General features: G+C 55.7%; 1 protein-coding gene across 1 annotated transcript; it reads right to left on the minus strand.

The window, feature by feature from the left end:
* Positions 1-3791: 3791 nt before the first annotated feature.
* TGM1 (transglutaminase 1) lies at positions 3792-17487 on the minus strand. The gene is made up of 15 exons (XM_032619166.1): positions 17353-17487; positions 16362-16676; positions 16025-16213; positions 14791-15039; positions 14278-14396; positions 14063-14170; positions 13409-13583; positions 12880-13018; positions 12649-12752; positions 10430-10518; positions 9765-9918; positions 9376-9657; positions 9071-9231; positions 8601-8737; positions 3792-4194 (listed from the first exon to the last, which is right to left on the minus strand). Exons 1-15 carry the CDS (start codon positions 17369-17371, stop codon positions 3981-3983), a joined length of 2454 nt encoding a protein of 817 aa, XP_032475057.1. The 5' UTR covers positions 17372-17487; the 3' UTR covers positions 3792-3980.
* Positions 17488-19236: the final 1749 nt, after the last annotated feature.

The raw sequence follows: 19236 nt of genomic DNA on the forward strand, positions 1-19236 counted from the left end.
AGGGTGTTCCTCCAGAAGGAAGGGCAGATGCCAAGTCTTAGGTAGAAGGTTGGTGAGTTTGAGAAGCAGAAGGACTGCGGGGCTGAGGCAGCAGGGCCAGGGGCATGTGGTGGAGTTGAGGTTGGAGAGGGCTGCAGGGCCAGATAGATGAGGGTAAGACTTTGCATTGATCCAAGGGTGATGGGAAAGCACTGGAAGTGTAGCCATAACATAAGCTGCTCCATTTTGAGCAGTAGAGATTTAAAAATTTACATGCATCCTCCCTTCCTACTGACCCTGGCGTGTCTTACAGCTATTTGGAGAATGACTAGCTGACTAGGGGACAATTAATCTTGCTTGCTTAAGAGTTCCAGGGACTGGGCTTAAAGATATGGGAGCAGACCGACCCTAGAGTAGATCAAGATGTTGCCGACCAGAACACCACACAACCAGTTTATTATTTATTATTATTATTGGAGCTGACTGTGCTCTTCTGCACATAGGCCCCCCCTCCTGTACACCCCTGAAACTCCCCTTTAAAACCTTTGTCCCCTAACCAGAAATTTGGAGATTGGTTTTGCGACATTAGTCCACCATCTTCCCAGGTTGCTGGCCTCCTGAATAAAGCAGCCATACCTTCCCAACAACATTTGTCTCTTGTATATTGGCTTTCCAAGCAGCAAACAGCTGCTGTTTGGGTTCAGTACCAGCCTCATCCGGTTTCAAGCAGGAGAGTACCAGGATTTAATTTAGAGCTTAGAAAGCTCACTGGCTGTGTAGAAACCGGATTATTCAGGAACAAGAGTGGAAACACACCGGGAGGCTATGGCAGTTCCATAGGGAGAGAGCACAGTGACAATGCAAGTGGAGAGAATGACAGATTCAGATAGATTTTGGACATAGAACTCATAAGAAATACTGGTGGAGTGAATCTGGGAGGAGAGAAGAGGGAGGAATCAAGGGTGACTTGTAGGTTTTTGGCTGGAACAACTGGGTGATTATAGTAACAGTGAGACGGGAGAAACTAGGGGAAGAAGAGTTTGGGGGTGGAATTAAGAGCTCTGTGGGGTCACTTTCAGTCTGAGATAAAATACAGGCTGTGGAGCCAGACTGTCCAGGTTCTAATCCTATTCTAGAGTGCTAAATGATTTTGATGGGTTCCCTAGCCCCTTGCCTCAGATTCTTCATCTGTAGAGGGGAAATTATAATACAGTGACCTTATGAGGTCTTTGTGAAGATGACAGGTGTTATTATACATAAATAGATTAGTGCCAAATTCTTCTTCACTCAGCAAGTATTTAGTGAGCATTTCTATGCACTAAATTCTGAGCATACAACAGAGACCAAATCAGACAAAAATCACTGCTCTTGTGGAGTTTATATTCCACTTGGGGGAGGGGGGACACAATGAATAAATGCATTGTTAAAATATTGAATATGTTGGATGTGGATAAGTGTTATGCAGAAAAATAAAGCAGGGAAAAGTGGTCATGAGGAGAGGAGTGGGTTGCAATTTAAAATAGGGTGGCCAGAAAAGGCCGCATTAAGACAGTGATATTCGAGGATAGACTTCAAAGGAGGGGAGAGTGCCTGCCACACGGATATCAGAAGAAGAGTGTGCCAGGCAGGGGCAACTGTTAGTCCAAAGGCCAGGAGGTCAAGGCTTTGAGAAACACCAAGAAAGTGAAGCAGCCATGGCTGTTATTCTGCGAGAAGTGAGTAGCCACTGGGGAGTGTGAGCAGATCGGTGACATAATCTGACTGACATTTAAAAGCATCCCTCTGGCTGCCAAGTTGAGAATAGACAGGGCAGGGCAAAGGCTAGTGAGAGGACTGGGGCTTCAATCCAAGTGAGGGAGGATGGTGGCTTGGACTAGGATGGTGCAGTACTGGTAGAGAGAATTAGATAATAAATGATACAAAAAATTTAATGTATAGAACACCACATGGTAACATGTACTACGGAGAAAAAGAAAGAAAAAAGGGAGATAGGAAACATAGAAGGTGTTGCAATTTTAAAATGGGATGGAAGAGAAGACCTTAAGATGGTGGCACTTAAGGAAGTCTTGAAGGAGAAGAGGGAGTGAGCCATGGGGCCATGTGGGGAAGAAGTCCTCAGGCAGAGCACAGCCCTGCAGAGCCCCTGGAGCAGGAATGTGCCAGGCGCTGTCCAGGTAGGAAGGGGCCAGCGAGCTGGATGGACTGAGCCGGGGGAGGGGAAGGGGAGGGAGGGCGGAGTCACAGAGCACTGTAAGGACTTTAACTTTGGGGGAAGCCAGTGGAAGGTTTTTTTTTTTTGTTTGTTTGTTTGTTGCGGTACGCGGGCCTCTCAGTGTTGTGGCCTCTCCCATTGCGGAGCACAGGCTCCGGACGCGCAGGCTCAGAGGCCATGGCTCACAGGCTCAGCCGCTCCGCGGCATGTGGGATCTTCCGGGACCAGGGCACAAACCCATGTCCCCTGCATCGGCAGGCAGACTCTCAACCACTGCGCCACCAGGGAAGCCCCAGTGGAAGGTTTTGAGCAGAAGATTGACATGATCTGGTTCACCTGCTCGTTCCAGCTGCTGTGTGAAGAACAGGGTATCAAAGGGCAAGAGTGGAAATGGGGAAATGATTAGGAAGGGGGTGCAACAGTCCAGCTGAGAGATGAAGGCAGCTCGGGCAGGATGGCAGTTGTAGAGGAGATAAGGAGTGGTCAGATTCTAGACACCTATGAATGGGAGGTAGAACCAGCAAGATTTGCTGACAGATTGAATGTGGGATGTGAGAGAAAGAAAGGAGTTAAGGGTGACTCCAAGAGTTTGGGCCCAAGAAACTGGAAAGATGGAGGTGCCATTTACTGATGTAGGGGAAGATGTAGGAGGATATATGCTGGAGGGAGGTCAGGAGTTTGACCTTGGATGTGTTCTACTTGGGGTGTCTTTGAGACATCCACATTGGACATCCACATTGTAGAGATACGGAGAAGGCAGTAAATATACAGATTTGAGGTTCAAGGAAAATATACAATTTTGGGAGCCAGCAGTCCTTAAAACCTCGAGTCTGGCAGAGTTCACCTTGACAGAGTGTAGCTGGATGAGAGAGAGCCTGGGGCAGAGGCCTGAGTCATCCCAACACTGGAGTCTGAGCCGAGGTGGAGGCCCCAGCTGAGGAAACTGAGAAGGATAGCCAGAGATCCAGGAGGACCAGGAGGGTGGCCTGGAAGCCTAGCCTACCATCCAGTCTCTAAACACGATGCTTTCAAAGACTATTTAATGCTGTAGGAAAATGCTCACCATAGGTCATTTGTGGGAGGGGGGCAGGGAGGCAGCATATGAAACAAGGCTAAGTTACTTTCTGTACATGGCGGGGCTTGAGGATTATTGTTATTTTCTGCTTTATAATTTTCTGTATCTTCTTAATGCTCAACCCTGAACACGTATTACTTTTGTAACAATTCTTAGACAAGGATATTTGAAGATCAATATTAGAACGTGGCTTCTGCGGCTCAGAGAGAACTCCAGCCTATTTCTACCTCAAACATGTGCCTACAGAAGGGACTTTAGGTTCTTCTTTCCCACAGGGGGTGCTGTGGAAGCGGCAGGCCACTGAGCCCAGGGAGCTTCCGAGGGCTTTGGTCAGCGGGTGAAGACTGGGCAGGTAAGCGCTGGAGGCTGTCCTGACGCCAAGCGGCCCCATCTCAAGAGCTGCTGAGTGGTACCACTGCTGACGTGCCAGCCGTGCTTCTCAGAACTAGGGGCGTCAGAAATGCCAAGAGCATCCCCAGGATAGGCCGTGGGGCTCCTTGGCTCGGCATAGACTGACAGATGGACAGAACGGCAGCTTCATTGTAAAACAGTTTATTAGCATCTGTGCAAATGAGATCAGTTCCTCCCCAGATGTCCCGGTCTCCCCACCTGAGGCTCTGGGGAACCGCTCTGCAGCGGGCCCCTGTCTTGAGGCAATGCCCTTGCTCATCTGACTCCACTCGCATTGCTCCTGGCCCAGGGCTAAGCCCCACCTCAAGATGCAATAGGGATAGTCTCCTCTGAGCTACCGTTGCCTCTAGTATCTGAGGAGCCCCTGCCACCAGCGGCCGGGGCCACATCCACCTGGATGACCCCATGAACCTGGGAGAGCTGTGGGCTGTCCAAGCTGGCGATGAGCTGGCGGGAGCCTGGTCTCACAGGCACGAACGTCTGGCGCAGTGTCACTCTCTTGTTGCCCTCAATGTCCCTGTGGGCAGAGATAGAATCATGGGCCTGGGGTGACCGAGGGTGGAGTGGGGAGTAAGGGCTGATGGGGCAGGCAGGAAGGAAGGAGCAGCAGGTGGAGCCCTTCAGGCATTTCTGGGCTCAGCTGGAATCTCCACATCCGGAACAATGCCTGAACCCCAAGGCCACCTCTGCAAGGCTAGATCAGTGGCCACCCACCCAGCTGCTGGAGCTGGAAATCTCCTCAGCATCCAGGACTCCTCCCTCCCTGCTCTCACAAACATCCGGACAAAGACAGAGGCACTGCCTCCCCTCCTCTCCATGGCCAATGCTCCTGCCCCAACCAGGTCAGCCCCAATCCCCGTAGGTTTTCCAAGAACAAGGAAACTTCAAAGGGAGACTCTGGGGCTCAACATGGCATTGCCAAATACTTTCAGGTTTGCCGAGGAAGAAGGTGGAAGAAAATTAATCATCCTCTGCTACGATCATATTTCAGCTTGGTATTAAAAAAAAAAAAAAAAGAACAGACAATTGGCATCTTTCAATTAAATTGACACACATTCGTGTGTGTGAGTGAGAGAGAAAGAAACACACATGCTGGTGTGTACACACACACTACAGTGTCTTTATTTTCTTCCTTCCCATGGACCTCTAGTCCCAGACCACCCCTCTGGGAATCACAATTTCACCAGCCTTCTAACTGGCCTCCTTGCCTCCCATCTCATTTTCCATTCTATTCTCCAAGCACTCAGAGATGAACTGAGCCCTTCACCGGCTTGGCTTCCTCGGTGTTTATGAGATAGATGAAACTGTAGCTCCCTAACCTGACACACAGGCTCACTCTGAGTCACCCTGCCTGCCTGCACCACCTCATCATCCCCCCATTCCTCCTGCCCGCCAGTCCCACTGAGCTCCTCCCCTTCCCTGAACTCACCTCTGTCTTCAAGCTTTGCCCCCAGGCTGCCTCCAGACCCAGCTCACAACTCCTCCTCAGTGAGGGCTCCCTGGAGCACCTCCTGCCCTCAGGAAAATGAATCTCACCCTTCTCTGAGCTCCTCCAGCAATCTGCACGTGTGCTTACACACTGACTGTGACTGCATTTATATCGCACCTTCTCACGCCTGTTAGCATCTGTCCTTTCCTGCCTCTGCCTTAAACCTTTACCTCTGGCCCCTGCTCAACCTGAGCCTGCCTTGGGGACTGTCTCTGGAGCCAGACTCTGTGCAAACACCACAGTCCTCCAAGAGAATGAGTCAACACCCCAGCACTGAGGATGAACTCTCCTTGGGGCAAAACAGCTTGGAGCCTGCTTCCAAGGGGCGTCCCCGGACCACTCTGTACTCCTTCTACCGTTGTTAACTGTGTGGTTTAGAACAAAGTACCAGTCATCCTCACTTTCTGGTGTAAAACGGAAGCGAATGTAAAATGAGGGGGTGGGATCAGATGGTCTTGAAGGTGCCTCCAAGCTCTATGAAGGTGGGAAGCAGGGGAGACAGGGAGATAGATATCTATAGCCTACCTGTTAGGTTATAGACTTAATTTCTAGACTTCCTATCATAATATACAACTTGAAATTAAGTCTAGGGACTTCCCTGGTGGCGCAGTGGTTAAGAATCTGCCTGCCAATGCAGGGGACACAGGTTCGAGCCCTGGTCCGGGAAGATCCCACATGCCGCGGAGCGACTAAGCCCGTGCGCCACAACTACTGAGCCTGCGCTCTAGAGCCTGTGAGCCACAACTACTGAGCCCGAGCGCCTAGAGCCTGTGCTCTGCAACAAGAGAAGCCACCGCAACGAGAAGCCTGCGCACCGCAACGAAGAGTGGCCCCCGCTCGCCGCAAATAAAGAAAGCCCGCGCACAGCAGCGAAGGCCCAACGCAGCCAAAAATAAATACATAAATAAGTAAATTTATTTAAAAAAAAGAAAGAAAGAAATTAAGTCTATAACTTAGCAGGTAGGCTATACTCTGCCTGGTTACGAATCTGCACTTTTAATTTGTGCTCACTTTTCCATCGATGCAGGTTAAAGGTTGTTTAGGTTCCGATCAGCCTTCAAAAGTCTATGTAACCCATACTATGATTGAACTGCACTATTTCAGAGCCTAGCCTTTATTTATAACATTATTTCCAAGAGAAAATGCTCTCCAGGTTCCAGCTAGGGATGTCAAGATCTCTTCCTACCCTTAAGAGTAGGTCTTAAGAGTCAGGCGAGACCTTGGCTGCACCCCAGTTTGCCACTTTAAGCTGAGCACGTCAGCTGCTCATGTTGGAATGTGCCCGTAAGTGAGTGCAGGTAATAAAACCAACTCCCTGACAGGACATCAGAACTTAGACATCCAAATTAGCACTGTCCTTCAATTATGTCCTGGTTCAACCCTGTTGAACATTTGAAAAAACTCCTCTCAGATTTTCCTTCACAGCCATTTAAAACCACACACACATCACACGCACCCAACTTGGGTGCGCACGCACACCCGGACAAGTCACTGCCCCTCCTTTACAGCCAAGCTGCAGTTCTGATCGAAAAGGGCATTATGACCCACCTTGTTCACTTACCTTATTAATTAAGTCTTAATTCTAAATGACTTGAGGCTGTTTCCCCAAAGTCAAATCCACCCCCTTAGAAGACCACCCTAAGGACATTCTAGAGAATATGATTCAGGCTCTGGGGGAAATTCCCGAGAAGGATTTGGAGCAGACTTCCAGCTTCCCCTGGTGACTGCTTTGGTGGTGACAATAGCCATCTGAAGGAGTAAGTTCTGGAATGTTTATTAAGTGGCCGCTCAGCAGGCTGGGTGGCACAATGGGGTTCCATGCCGCAGCCTTGGATGCGCAGATGAGAGGGAAGTGATGCCCGTTTTGGAATCTAATATATCCGAGCCAGGAGCTCAGGGCTCTCAGCTGTCCTGGTGGCCCTGGCCTGGGCTCACAGCAGCTGAGGAGCCACAGGGTGTCCAAGGAGGACCTGCCTTGAGAAACTACCATCTAACCCTCTCACCTACCGATGGGAAGACTGAGACCTTTAAGTGGGGGGAGACTCGCACAAGCCCCACAGCTGAAGAGAGGAGCTGGGTGTCCATCACTCAGTGCAGCGGTCCTTTCCTTATTCCCAGGCAGAGGCAAGAATCAAAGATCTGGTGGGGCTGCTGAGGGGAGCCCCGCTCTGGGGAATCCCTCAGAACAGGTGAACCTCCCTCTGTCAGCTGCAGGTGAGAGACACCAGCAGGTGAGCTGTCTGGAAGTTCCAAGCTCCACTCTCTAAGCTGCCAGAGGCCCTTTTAGGGCGACGGAAGGAGAGCACTCGTTTGTGATGTGTCCCATCATCCAGGGGGCCAGGCTGGGGCAAAGATCTGAACAGCAAGCAACCTTTTCAGCTTTGGCCTGTTGGGGAAAGTGGCAGCCACCACCAGGCAGAGCCGCCTGCTGTGTGTGGGGAGAGGGATGGGCAGGGTGGGCAGGGACCCTCTGCTTCCTCACCCAGCCCCTCCGAGCGCATGCTGTCACTGTCCCTCGGGAGCTCTTTGTGGAATGAGGAAACTTCCTGTCCCTGATCCCAGAGGGCTGACCTTAGAAGTCAGCCTCTGGCCTTCTCTGCTTTCCCTCTATGCTGTTCCTGCGTGCGTGGGTCTGCGTCAGAGATGGCAGCACAGGCCCAGGAACACGACTGTGGGCACGGGCCTGGCCCAGAGCCTCACGTGGCTCGGGATCAGGCCCCGGCAGGCTGGGTGAGGGCCCGAGGCACAGGGCTCTCGCCTTCGGAACTGCTGCTCGGCCCTCATGCCACCACGCCGGCAACAAGCTTGAGAGCCTGTGCTCTCAGCAAAGCGGGAGGGGCAGAGCCTGCCCCTTAGGAGCTGTGAGACCCTGTGAGATGCGGCCACCAGCTGCCCCGTCTGTAAAGGGCGGGGACAGCTACCAACACTGATGCTGTGCCGAGCACCATGCTGCGTGCTTTACGGGCAGCGTCTCTTCTGAGCCTCAGAGCCAGGCTTATCGTTATCCCTACTTTACAGGTGAGAAAACTGAGGCGCAGAGGAGATCAGTCACTTGCCCTGGGGCACACGGCCCAGGTGATGATCTCTAATGTACCTTAAGGGGTTTCTGTGGTCTCCAAATGCACTTATATTCCTGACAGTGCCTGCTCAACTGCTGAGTGCTGGGTGACAGTAGTGACGAGCTGCTAGGGATTCCTATGTGAGGTTTTAGCTCCCTAACCAGCCGGTGAGGCAGGGCGGGGACACCGCGGAGCACTGCCCACAGCAGGCCTTTTAAGTGCTGGGTGGGCTGAACTGAGTCAGGAGGTGCTGCTGGCGGGCCCCAAGCGACAGACCTTACCGTCCTGACAGAGAGAGGAAGCAAAGCTGGGACCCAGGCCGCCAGGAGGCAGGCAAGGGCAGCGGCAGGGGAAGGAGGAGGGGCCCGGACTCACCCAGCGTTGAGGGTCTTGGGGCTCTGCAACCCGGAACCCTCGAGCCGGAAGACAACGTTGGTGAGGGTGATAGGCAGGGGGTTCTGGAAGACAATCTGAACCTCGCAATCCTGGCCAACCACGGCTGCTTGCAGTAACTGAGAGAAAAAGAGGCCCCCATCAGAGCCCCTGGCCGAACTCACGGGACCAGACGCTCCCCCAGAGAGGGAGAGCTCCTTCGAATCAAGACCGCCCTCACCCCACGTTTCTGCCCCCGAGAGAGGGCTCTCCCAAAGCCAGACAGGAAACTCCAACCCACTCTCCAGCTGCAACCACCACAGAATCAGGGAAATGAGATCTGATTTTCCAGAGGAGGAAACCGAAGCCCAGGAGCTCAGAGCTGGTCCCTGACCTCCTCCTGCCATGGCTCCTGGCCCAGTGCCCCCTCCCCTGGCCCTCCGATTTCCCCCTGCCCCAGCCAGCTGCTCTACCGTGAGGGTGAGGTCCGGGGTGCGCAGACGGAAGGTGTGCTGCTTGGCCAGCACCTGCGTGTTCTCCTTGACATGGCCCGAGACGTTGAGCAGCATGGCCCCCTGGTCCACGAGGTGGACCCGGTACTCCTTGTAGGCCACGGGCATGGCCGTGCGCTCCGCTGCGGGGGAAGAGGCATGGTGTCACTGAGGCCAGCTTCCCCAGACCCGGCCTCCTGGGGTCTCCATGTCCCCAGCCCCGGGGTGCCCAGCCGTGGGGCGGGGTGGGGGGGGGGAGGCGGCAGGGCTGGGGAAGAAGCACTTACAGGCCCCCGGCGCCAGCACCACTTCCTTCTTGCTTTCCTTGAAGACAGACCCAGAGACGCCGGTATAGAAGGTAACGGAGAGGTAGAGGTGCAGCTTCACAGTCCGGGGGCTGCTGCCACAGTTGGTCAGCACCACGCAGATGGTCAGGTCCTGCCCCATCACTACGTCCTGCGCCTCCACCTTCAGGGCCACATCCTCAGCCGAGTCCTGGATGGCGTACACGTTGGGTTTGCTGCCGTGGGCGGCTGCGGTCTCCACTGCCTTCCGCTCTGCTTCTGAGCCTGGGGGTTGAGGGTCAATGGTGAGCCTACCACTGCTGCTGGCGTTGGCGAGTGCTTGGTGGGAACCCTTGGCGTGGTCGGAGCTGGCCAGGTTGGGGGGCTGGTACCTTCCGGGTGCTTATAGATGTGGGAGACCTCTTCCCGCATGTTGGAGCCGACAGCCTTCGTGAGGACGAGCGAGCCGATGGCTTTCTCCTCCACGTACACGATCTTGAAGCTGCCATCACCTTGCCGCTGCCAGTAGATCTTGTCACTGTTCACCTGTTTGGGGTGTGTGTGGGGTGTGAGCCGGGAGTGAGTGAGCCAGAGGGTCTGAGGGTGGGCCTGACCCCCAGCTGCCTTCCCTGCATCCTAGGAGCTGCATGGAGGGCTAGATCCGAAGGTTAGGAGCTTCCTGGAAGAGCCAAACCGGGAGACTTTCCAAGCTGAGCCAGACAGGGCCAGAGAGTGGGGAAGAAACTGGTCTGGGAGGCTCCTTACAATGCATTCACCATTAATAACAGTAATCCCTTACGCTCGTTCGCTGACTCTACGACTTATAGAGCAGCTTCATACCCATTATTTCTTTTGATCCTGAGCACAGGAAGCATGGCAGCCATTATTATCCCCCTTTTAACAGTTGGGGAAACTAAGACTCATAGAATGAGTGACTTGCTCAAGGTCACACAGCTAGTCGGTCGGTGGTGAGGTCAGGACCAGAGAACCCAGGGCTAACACCAGTGCCCTGGTCTCCCCAGGCTGCCCACAAAGGCACCGGCCACACAGGCCTCACCTCAGCAAAAATGAAGGGTGCGTCATACTTCATGTAGACCAGGCCGTTCTTGATGGACTCCACAGAGCAGGGGCCACAGCAGAAGATGCCTAGGGGAGTGAGGGTAGCATGGGGGTGAGAGATCCGAGGAGGCTGAGGGGGAACCCCCCACCCAGATCCTGGGCCCACCCATCCAGGCCCAGCGCCCACTGCCTTGGGTCAGCTCCCACCAGTCCAACTCAGGGAGATTAAACAAAGGAGTGCACACGTTCTATTTGGCCTCAGTCCTTGGTGGGGGATAGGGGGACAGGGACAACTGTGGGGACAGGCCTGCCTTGCTAATCAAATTGCTGGCATACTTCCTCTACTGGCTGAAGCTGCATGTCAGCTGTCTGTAACCCCCTGAGGTCAACAGCCATCCTACATCAAGACAAACCCAGAGCCCACCGTGGCTCTGCTTGCCGGCTGGGAGAGCAATGACATCACAGTCACCATTCCAGAAAGATCCAGAACAATCCTTCAGCTCTGCAGCCTACTGTGTCCTCTCTGTGGGGAGGTGAGAGGGGAGCTGGTGGGAAACACAGTCTGTCCTCAGTGTGCTCGGGAGGGTTTTCTGGAAGAGATGGGTTGATAGGGAGGAAGCTTGGCAGGAGAGGACACAGAACAGGAAGTGAGGGCCATCCAACAGGAGAGAATCTTAGAAAACATCTCGCACGATGGTCTCCTTTTACACATGGGGAGACAGGCTCAGTGAGGCAAAGTAGATGCCAGGATCTCCCAAGACAGTTGGATACAGAGAGAAGGAAGGAGCTAATACTTAACTGAGTAGCTACTAAGCTCCAGCGATGCTGCTAGTCTACTATGACTTATCATTAGCTCCTCCCAACCACCCTGCATGGTACATATCACCCACCTATTACAAACAAGAACACCGAAACCTGAAGGTGCAAGGAACTTGCCCAAGATGACATATCCAAGAAGTGATCAAGCTAGAATCAAGCCCGGGTCTGGCTGGCCTCAGAGGCCCTGGCCGCCGCCCAGCCCACCACTTCCCAGAGTGGGGATGAGAACTCAGATCTCCCGGTGTCCTGCAGGCTGTTCCAGCGTCGCAGGCATCACTGGGGTGGCACAACTCAGGGGGCACCGTTCACAGAGATGACTGAGGGGGGAGGGGTCTGGCCAGAGACCAGAGGAGGAATGTAGGTTAGGGGAAGGCTATCTGACCCAGGGTGAGGAAGGGAGAGGTGGCAGGGGTTGGGGGGAGAGGCAACCGGTCCAGCAGGTGGGGCTGCCTGGGGCCAGAGTATTAAGGTGGGAAGGGTGTGCGGGACCTGTCTGAGAACAGCACGGGAAGTCTAATTTTTGCAGAAACGTGCGTTGTGGAAAAGAGACTAGTAGGTTATGTCGTCAGTGATTACTTCTTAGGCTGGACTGTGTTACAGAAGCTCTTTTCTCCTTTGAACCTATCTGAAACCTGATTTTTTCATACTGTACATATAACTCAGTGGAGCAGTGGAACAGATATGAGAGGAACTTGGTAAAAGTGAGAATATGTGTTGAAAGAGAGGAAGTCGGGGGCTGGGTCTTCTCGGCTGCTGACCTAATGCTCTGTGCCCGAGAGGAACGCCCAAACCCAGCTGATCTGCAACATCACCAGAACTTTCAAACATACAGACTCCTAGAGTCTATTCCCTGAAGGTCCAACGTATCAGGTCTGGAGTAGGATATAGAAATTTCCTTGAAACAAAACGAAACAAACCACCTGAGAGAGGATAGGGAATTGTATACTTTATGCTCTACAATTCTATCCTTTTTTTTTCCTTCCAAGCATGTTTTACTTAAAATAATGACTTTTTAAACTTTAAAAGAATATACATAAATAAAAGGGTCCTTCAATTAATTACCTCCAGGATATGTAAATAAAAAAGCAAGTGGGAATAGTGGATTTGTCAGGGGAAGGAAACCTCTCACTGAATTCTCTCGAATCCTTGGACTTTTGAGCCATCTGAGTGTCATAATCATTACAAATAAATAAAATTTAGGCAAATAGTTACGCAGAAAGGTAAAAATAAATGAAGGGCCACATGGTGATTTGCCCCGAGGAGTCTGTTTGAAGAACGGCGGGGTTAAAGGGCCCGGCTCTAAGGCCCCGTCCGGGACGCTGGAGTTTGTTACCCTGGCTGGGGAGACAGGGAGGGGCCCCAAGTGGGGTTCAGGAGCCAGGCAGGGCCCCGCCTCACCGCTGCTGGTCTCCTGGGGTGTGGCGTCCACAACCTGCCATCCATCGAAGCCTGGGGGCAGATCCGGCCTCTTCATCCAACAGTCGTTCCACACGTGGAAGTTCCTGGATGGACATGGCCAGAGGGCTCTGTGAGCTGCCCACCCCCCAGGGCCTCCCCGGCATCCCCCTGGCGCCCAGGCCTCGGGTCACCAGTCCTCAGCAGGGAAGGGCAGGCCAGCCCCAGCCTCACCAGACGGAATCATGGTTCAGGTGCTCGAGTGGCTTCATGTTCTCGTCAAAGTAGATGTCCATGGTGAGGGACGTGTCTGTGTCATGCGCGGAATTGAAGTTGGTGATGGTGCGGGTGGCCAGGCCTAGGCAGCGCAGCACTGTGGGGAAACCAGGGTTGGGGTTCAGGGCCCGGGGCCCGGGCAGGGGTGGGGGGCAGATGAGGCACGAGGTCAGGAGTAGCAAGGGGACAGGGGCAACTGGGTCAGGGGTCGCTAGGGTCAGGAGGGCACCGAGCCAGGGAGTGTTGGGGGTTAGGGGAATCCAGGCCACCGGCCTCGCCTTGTCCCTAACTGTCCCTTCTCCCTCCTCTCCTCTAGGCCCCTCTCTGGTTGTTAACACTAATTAATGATAATTAAGGCCAGCCTACCAGCTACCCTGCCTGTTCCGACACTGTAGCCACAGCTGGGCTGGGCTCGTGAAGGCAGAGCCTGGCTTCCCTCCCTCCTTCGTGTAGGGCCCAGGCCGCTCCTGTCCCGTCCCTCCACTACCTGTAGTGGTCACACCGGCGAAAACCCAGCACTGGCCGTAAGGGACAGAGAAGCCGGTGCGTAGGTAGCTGAGTAGAATCTCCACGCTGCCCACCCACGCCGATGGATTCGTGCCGCGGGAATACTCTCCAGACCAGTTCCCGATCAGGATGCCACTGTCATCCAAGGAGTTTACCTGCCCAGGACAGGACGGGGTGGGGCAGGGTTGGGGGAGAAGCTCAGGGCCTGCCGTGTGGCCCCCGGCCCAGCCTCTGACCCTGCAACCATCCCTCACCCCTAAAGGCTTCAGGGTCCAGTAGCAGCCTGAGCCCCTCTCACCACTCTTAGAGCTCTCTGCCCACTCCACCCCCCCGACCCCCCGCACCCCCACCCCCCCACCCCCCCCAACCCCCACCCCCGTCCTGGTCTGACACATGAATGTGAATGCTGGGTGTGCCAAGTTTGGGGTTTGGCCCTACATTACGCAAGAGCTGGAACCGGAGCCAGGAAGGGGAGCGTTGGGGGACAGGCGAGGGAGGGAAGAAGGGTGAGACCACTTCCCACAGTACCCTTTGCAAGAGCAGTGACAGAATCAGGAAGGGTAAGAGTGTGGGGTGGAGCAGGGGAGGCAGCAGGCAGACACATGGTAGGGCTCAGAGACGCGAGGGTGCTCACCATGGCGGAGACGACCCGGCAGACACTGATGGGGTCTCTGCGACCTCCATATGGCATGCCCCGCCGGTCCAGGATGTACAGGCAGGCATCCAGCACCCCGTGGTCAAACTGGAGGGAGGAAGGGCAGAGGTGACCCCTAGGCCAGCACCTGCTCCCCTACCCCACCCCACCTGCCTCTAGTGCCCCTGAGTGCACGAGGCCCCAGCCAGCCGTACCTGGCCGTAGTTCCAGGTCCGCTCGCCAATCTGTGCTTCGGTCCCATAGTAAATTCTCCCACACTCATTAAGCACGTACTCCTGCCGCCAGTCCTCACGGTCCACATACACAAGGTCCTCTGTGTTCCCAAAGCATATATGCCTGGTCCTCTCCAGCCCTCTCCCTGGGTCCCACCTGCCCCTGGGCTGATTCTGCAGGACTCATGACCGCAGAGGAAGAGCAGGAACGCCTCTAGCCTGACAGCACTCCTCCCAGGAAGGATGCAGTGAGCATGACAGAGATGATCAGAGGAGGGTGGCTGTAACCAGGGCCCTTCCCCAGGAGAAGTGAGATTGTGTGACCTTGGGCTGGTCACCTCTCTAGGTCCTGGATCTAGGTCCCCTCACCTGGACAATGGGAGGCTGGCTTCTCCTAGGGCTAGGTACCCAGGCACGTAGCCAGACCCAGGAAAGGAAGCCCTGACCTGCCCTCCCCTCCTGTCCATGCCTTGCTTCTGACTCCAGCAGGCTCACCTGGGCACCAGGGATTGAAGAGGATGTAGATCTCATTGCAGGGGTCACAGGGCAACTGGAACTCGCCAGCTTCTGAGCGTGTGCGGACCGTGAACTGAAACTTGCCGATGATGGCATTGGGGGAGGTGTGGACCTGTAGGTTCAGATTCTTCCCGCTGGACTTGGTCACCTGGGCGCTCCAGCCTCCACTGCCCCCCTGGCCCACTGGGATGATCACGTGGGTGCCCTTGCCCACCTCAGGGTTGTTTCCTGCAGTGGGGGAAGCATCGATTAGCTGCTGCAGCCTATCTGAAGGCGGGGGCGGGGGGGGGGGGGGGATGGTGCCTTGGACTTCTCGCAGCCCCACCCAGAAAGTGTATGAGCCAATGAGTGTGTCCCTGAGTTGGACCATCGCCTGGGTCAATCTGAGAGCAGCTCTGTCCCCACCCAGTGTTTGCCCACATGTCAGGGCAGAGATCCAGTCCAACATCCCAAACCTGTTCCCTCGACACTCAACTCAGAGGCGACTAGAAGAGACCAGGTCACCGTCACGCTCTCCCTGCCTGACTGTTCCAGCACCTGGGCTGGAGGAGCAGAGCCACCCTGTCTGGGTCCAGTTGCCCCTGCTGCATGTGAAAGGGCAGTTCATATCCTGAAGTTCAACCCTGCCTGCTCCCTGGGGCGGCAGCTTCCAGAGCCCAGGGCATCCTTGCTGGAGGTGGTGGGGGTACCTGGGAAATTACAGGCTGGGGTGGGCAAGGCTAGGCCCTAATCAAAGGGTACGAGGGGTCACCGGCCCCCTGCGGCAGCATAAGCACCGGCCTAGGCAGTCAGGAGCCACCAAGCAATGCAATGAAGGAGGCACCTGCCCTGGGCCACGGGGACAGAGAGACCGAGAGACACAGTGGGAGAGCGCGTGGAGCCACACCCTGAGGAAGGAGGGCAGACCCAGAACGAAAGACACACAGAGGCAGAAACACTGAAGGGGATGCTGTGCCAAGCACCTGAAGAAAAAGAATTTTGAGGCTTGAAGAGGGTGAGCCTAGGAAAACAGACCCTCCCTGAGGCACCCCCGGGGACATACTTACATGCTTGCGCCTGCCTTATCTGGCAGGGGCGAGGAGTGGGGTGAGTGAGGAGCCCAAAGCTGCCCCTTTGACCCTAATACCAGGGCGGGGAGCCCTGCTACGCAGCCCCCTACCCCCACTCCACCCTGCCCAGGGCCTTCACCCCTCCCACTGCGGGCTCCACCGACCGATGAACAGCTCCAGGGTGACATGATCGGACGACTCATAGGGACGAGACAGGAAGAGGACCATGTGGAAAGGCTGCCCACGGCGGATAATCAGCTCCTTGTACTCGAACTCGTCCGTGTGGTGCTCTTGGCGATTCTGGCCCGAGGGTGAACTCAGCAGATCCACACCAGTCACCATCAGCTTTCCCTCTGCAAGGCCAGAGCTCAGGTTCAGTGAAGCCCCGTGGGGAGTCCGGCCCTGCATCATTAGCCTCCCAGGCCCCCGGAGATTCCAGAATGAGTCTCAGGCCCATTAAAGCATTTTGGTTCTCAGATAACGTGGACAGGTGGGCCTCACCTTGGATGGCTGTGTTCACAGTGCTGCCCAGGGAGTTGGGTCTTGGAGCCGGGGAGTTGGGTCTTCCATCCCTGGGGCTGGGCCTTGGAGGCCTGGAGTTAGACCCGTGGTCTCCACCGAGCTCAGGCCCCCGGTCCTCATCTATTGTATTCTGGCACGAGCAGCAGCCACAGCAGCGAGCCCAGAAGGAGCTGCGCCTTTGGCGAGCATGTCTGTCTGGCTCTGGCTCCGGCTCTGGAGAAGGTGTCATGAGGGGCTGCCAGGGATTCCCTCCCCAGCGGCCCACATCTGAACGAGGACTGCCCGTCGTCGTGCCTGTGTGGACAAGGCAGGGAGGCTCATGATCACTCACACAGACCTCCTTTACCCCTACAGCATGCCCCAGTCAGCTCACCCAGAAACCCTCCATCCAGAGAGCTGATTCAGTCCCAGCCAGATGACTGAGATGATCTGATCCTGACCCTGAGATTCCCTCAGACCCACCCAGAGACCTTCCCCAAAGACTCCTTTCAGACTCACCTAGAGAAACTTCCCACGTTACAGAGACGAGTCTTTCCCCTCTCACCTGCACATGGACATCCACCAAGCCAGATGCCCCATCCAGAAAGCTGCTCACGGACCCCTCCCAGGAGATGACACTTGTCACACCCTCAAGGTGCAGCAGCACAGACCATCCCGGGCCTGCTCCCTCCACCTGCCAGCTCCTTAGTCTGGAGATCCAGAGCTGCCTGCCTCAAGGACCCATTTCTTAGGCGGAATCCCCCAGCCAAGGCTCCTTGCATTACACAGGCAAGTGACATTCACGACTTGGGCTCCTGACATATTCCCCACGGCTGGTCAAACACCCATGCGGAGCTGCCCGGAGGGTCTGGGCGGGGGCAGAGGTGCCCGAGCCGGGCTTCCCAGGTGTAGAGTCTCGGTGTGTGGGGAGCAGCCTCACTGGGACCGACAGGCTTGGGCTGGCTCGCACCCCACCTGGCCGGGGCCTCACCTGACGAAGGTGCTGGCATCTCTGGGTGGAACAGGTCGGGACTGATGGGACGGGACTGACGCCGCCTCACGAATGGAAAGCGTGGGGCAGGCCGGTAAGTGGTTTATGAGAGGCGGAGGGCGGGGCCAGGCTTCTGGGAAGAAGGGGAAGGAAGGTTGCTCCATCCTCGAGGGAGGAAGCCCAGCCTCTGGGGGCTGTTTCTGAGGTAGGGGTGGGAAATGAGGCTAGGCCGCACCCTTTCCCCTTTCAAGGAGCCAGGAACCGACTGGAGGCGGGGTTGGGCCCGGGCTGGGGAGGGGCGGGGGCGGGGTCTGTCAGGGCTGAAGTCGGAAGGCTTTGATGAGATCACACCGTCCGAGGGATGCTGACTCCTGCGAAACTGGGTGCATCAGAAGCACTTTCTCCTCGGTGGAGGAGGTTGCGACAAGTGTCATCTCCTGGGAGGGGTCCGTGAGCAGCTTTCTGGATGGGGCACCTGGCTTGGTGGATGTCCATGTGCGGGTGAGGGGGAAAGAATTGTCCCCGTAGTGTGGGAAGTTTCTCTAGCGCGATGGGGCAGGGAGGGTCCACCCACACTCTATCCAGCAGACTCGCTCTTCCCAAGCTCAGGCTGCCCACCTCTGTCCCTGTGAAACTGCCCACCGGCCTGGCTCTGGGACTCGTCCTGCCCAGGGAGCCCCCAGCATCCCAGGCTGGTACACACTGGTGACACCAGCAGCCAGGCCCTCGGACTGGCTCCACCAGCCAGCCCCCACCATCCATTTGTTTGTCCCTCCTTCTTCCTCTAGCTAGGCCCCAGGCCCCAGCATGACTGAGCTGCCCCCTGCTTCCTGTGTCCCTCCAGGTTGGGGATTAGGGGTGTCAGAGTAGAAGCAATCTCTTGTTTTCTAACTGCCACCCCCCACCCCCCAAACCGAGGGGTTTGGAGGAGGTTGAGGTCTTTGCTATGAGGCTCAGGTGGGAATGAAGTCCCCCCCTCCCCAGGCTGCAGAGTACCCCCTTCTCTCACTGAGACGAATGTCTGGTGAGCTGGAGGCCAGGGCTCTCCAACCTGGAATTCTTCCTGGGAATCCTGACCAACCGGCTCCAGGCACCTGCCCCAACTTCACCCTGACACTGGGAGAAATGCCAGGGAGGCCACCAAGAGAGCCCCAAGGCAAAGAGGAGGTCAGACATCTTCCGGAAGTCTGGGACCCTGTTCCTGGGGTCTCTTCCCTCCATCCCGCTGTTGTCCCAGCTCTGTCCATGGGACACTGAACAGAAGACAGTGAAAACAGGGTGGGCAAGGGGACACAAGGAAGCTGACTGGAGGAGAGGCTGAGTTTGGTGATGCGTCAGGCAGGGAGGTGGCTTGGGGAGCAGGGACAGAGGCTCCAGGACCAGGCACAGAGCCCTTCACATCCCCGCGACCTTTTCCTGTCCAGGTCTAATCCCCACATCCTCCAGCACGCTCAGAGGATGCACTAGTGGAAATCAAAATTCCAGGCAGGTGTGAGGCAGGTCAGCCTAAGGGCTTCATGGAGGGGCTGTCTGTGTATCACTACGGATATGGGAGGGGCAGGGCCCTGAGAGTCTGGTTGTGTGTGAGCACATGTGGGTCCAGGTAGATTCTCAGGGAACCAGGTAAATGCCTTGTCACATTCTCTCCCTCTTGTTTCAGTCTTTCTCTTTCCCCACCCAGCCAGGTTTGACTCAGTGCCCTCACCCCTGAGTCGCTCCCCTTTCCTCCCTCCGGGGAGGCTCAAGTGCCTCAGGGCTTTCAGAGTCAGGACAAGGTATGTGTATGTGTGTTGGAAGGGGGACCATGGGAAAAGACACCGTCTCGGTACCTCGGGAGCTGGGGCCAGGCTCTGCCCAATCCAGAAGCAAGAACATGAATCTGGA

This window comes from Phocoena sinus, chromosome 2 (genome assembly GCF_008692025.1).
Source record: "Phocoena sinus isolate mPhoSin1 chromosome 2, mPhoSin1.pri, whole genome shotgun sequence".
Lineage (NCBI taxonomy): Eukaryota > Metazoa > Chordata > Mammalia > Artiodactyla > Phocoenidae > Phocoena > Phocoena sinus.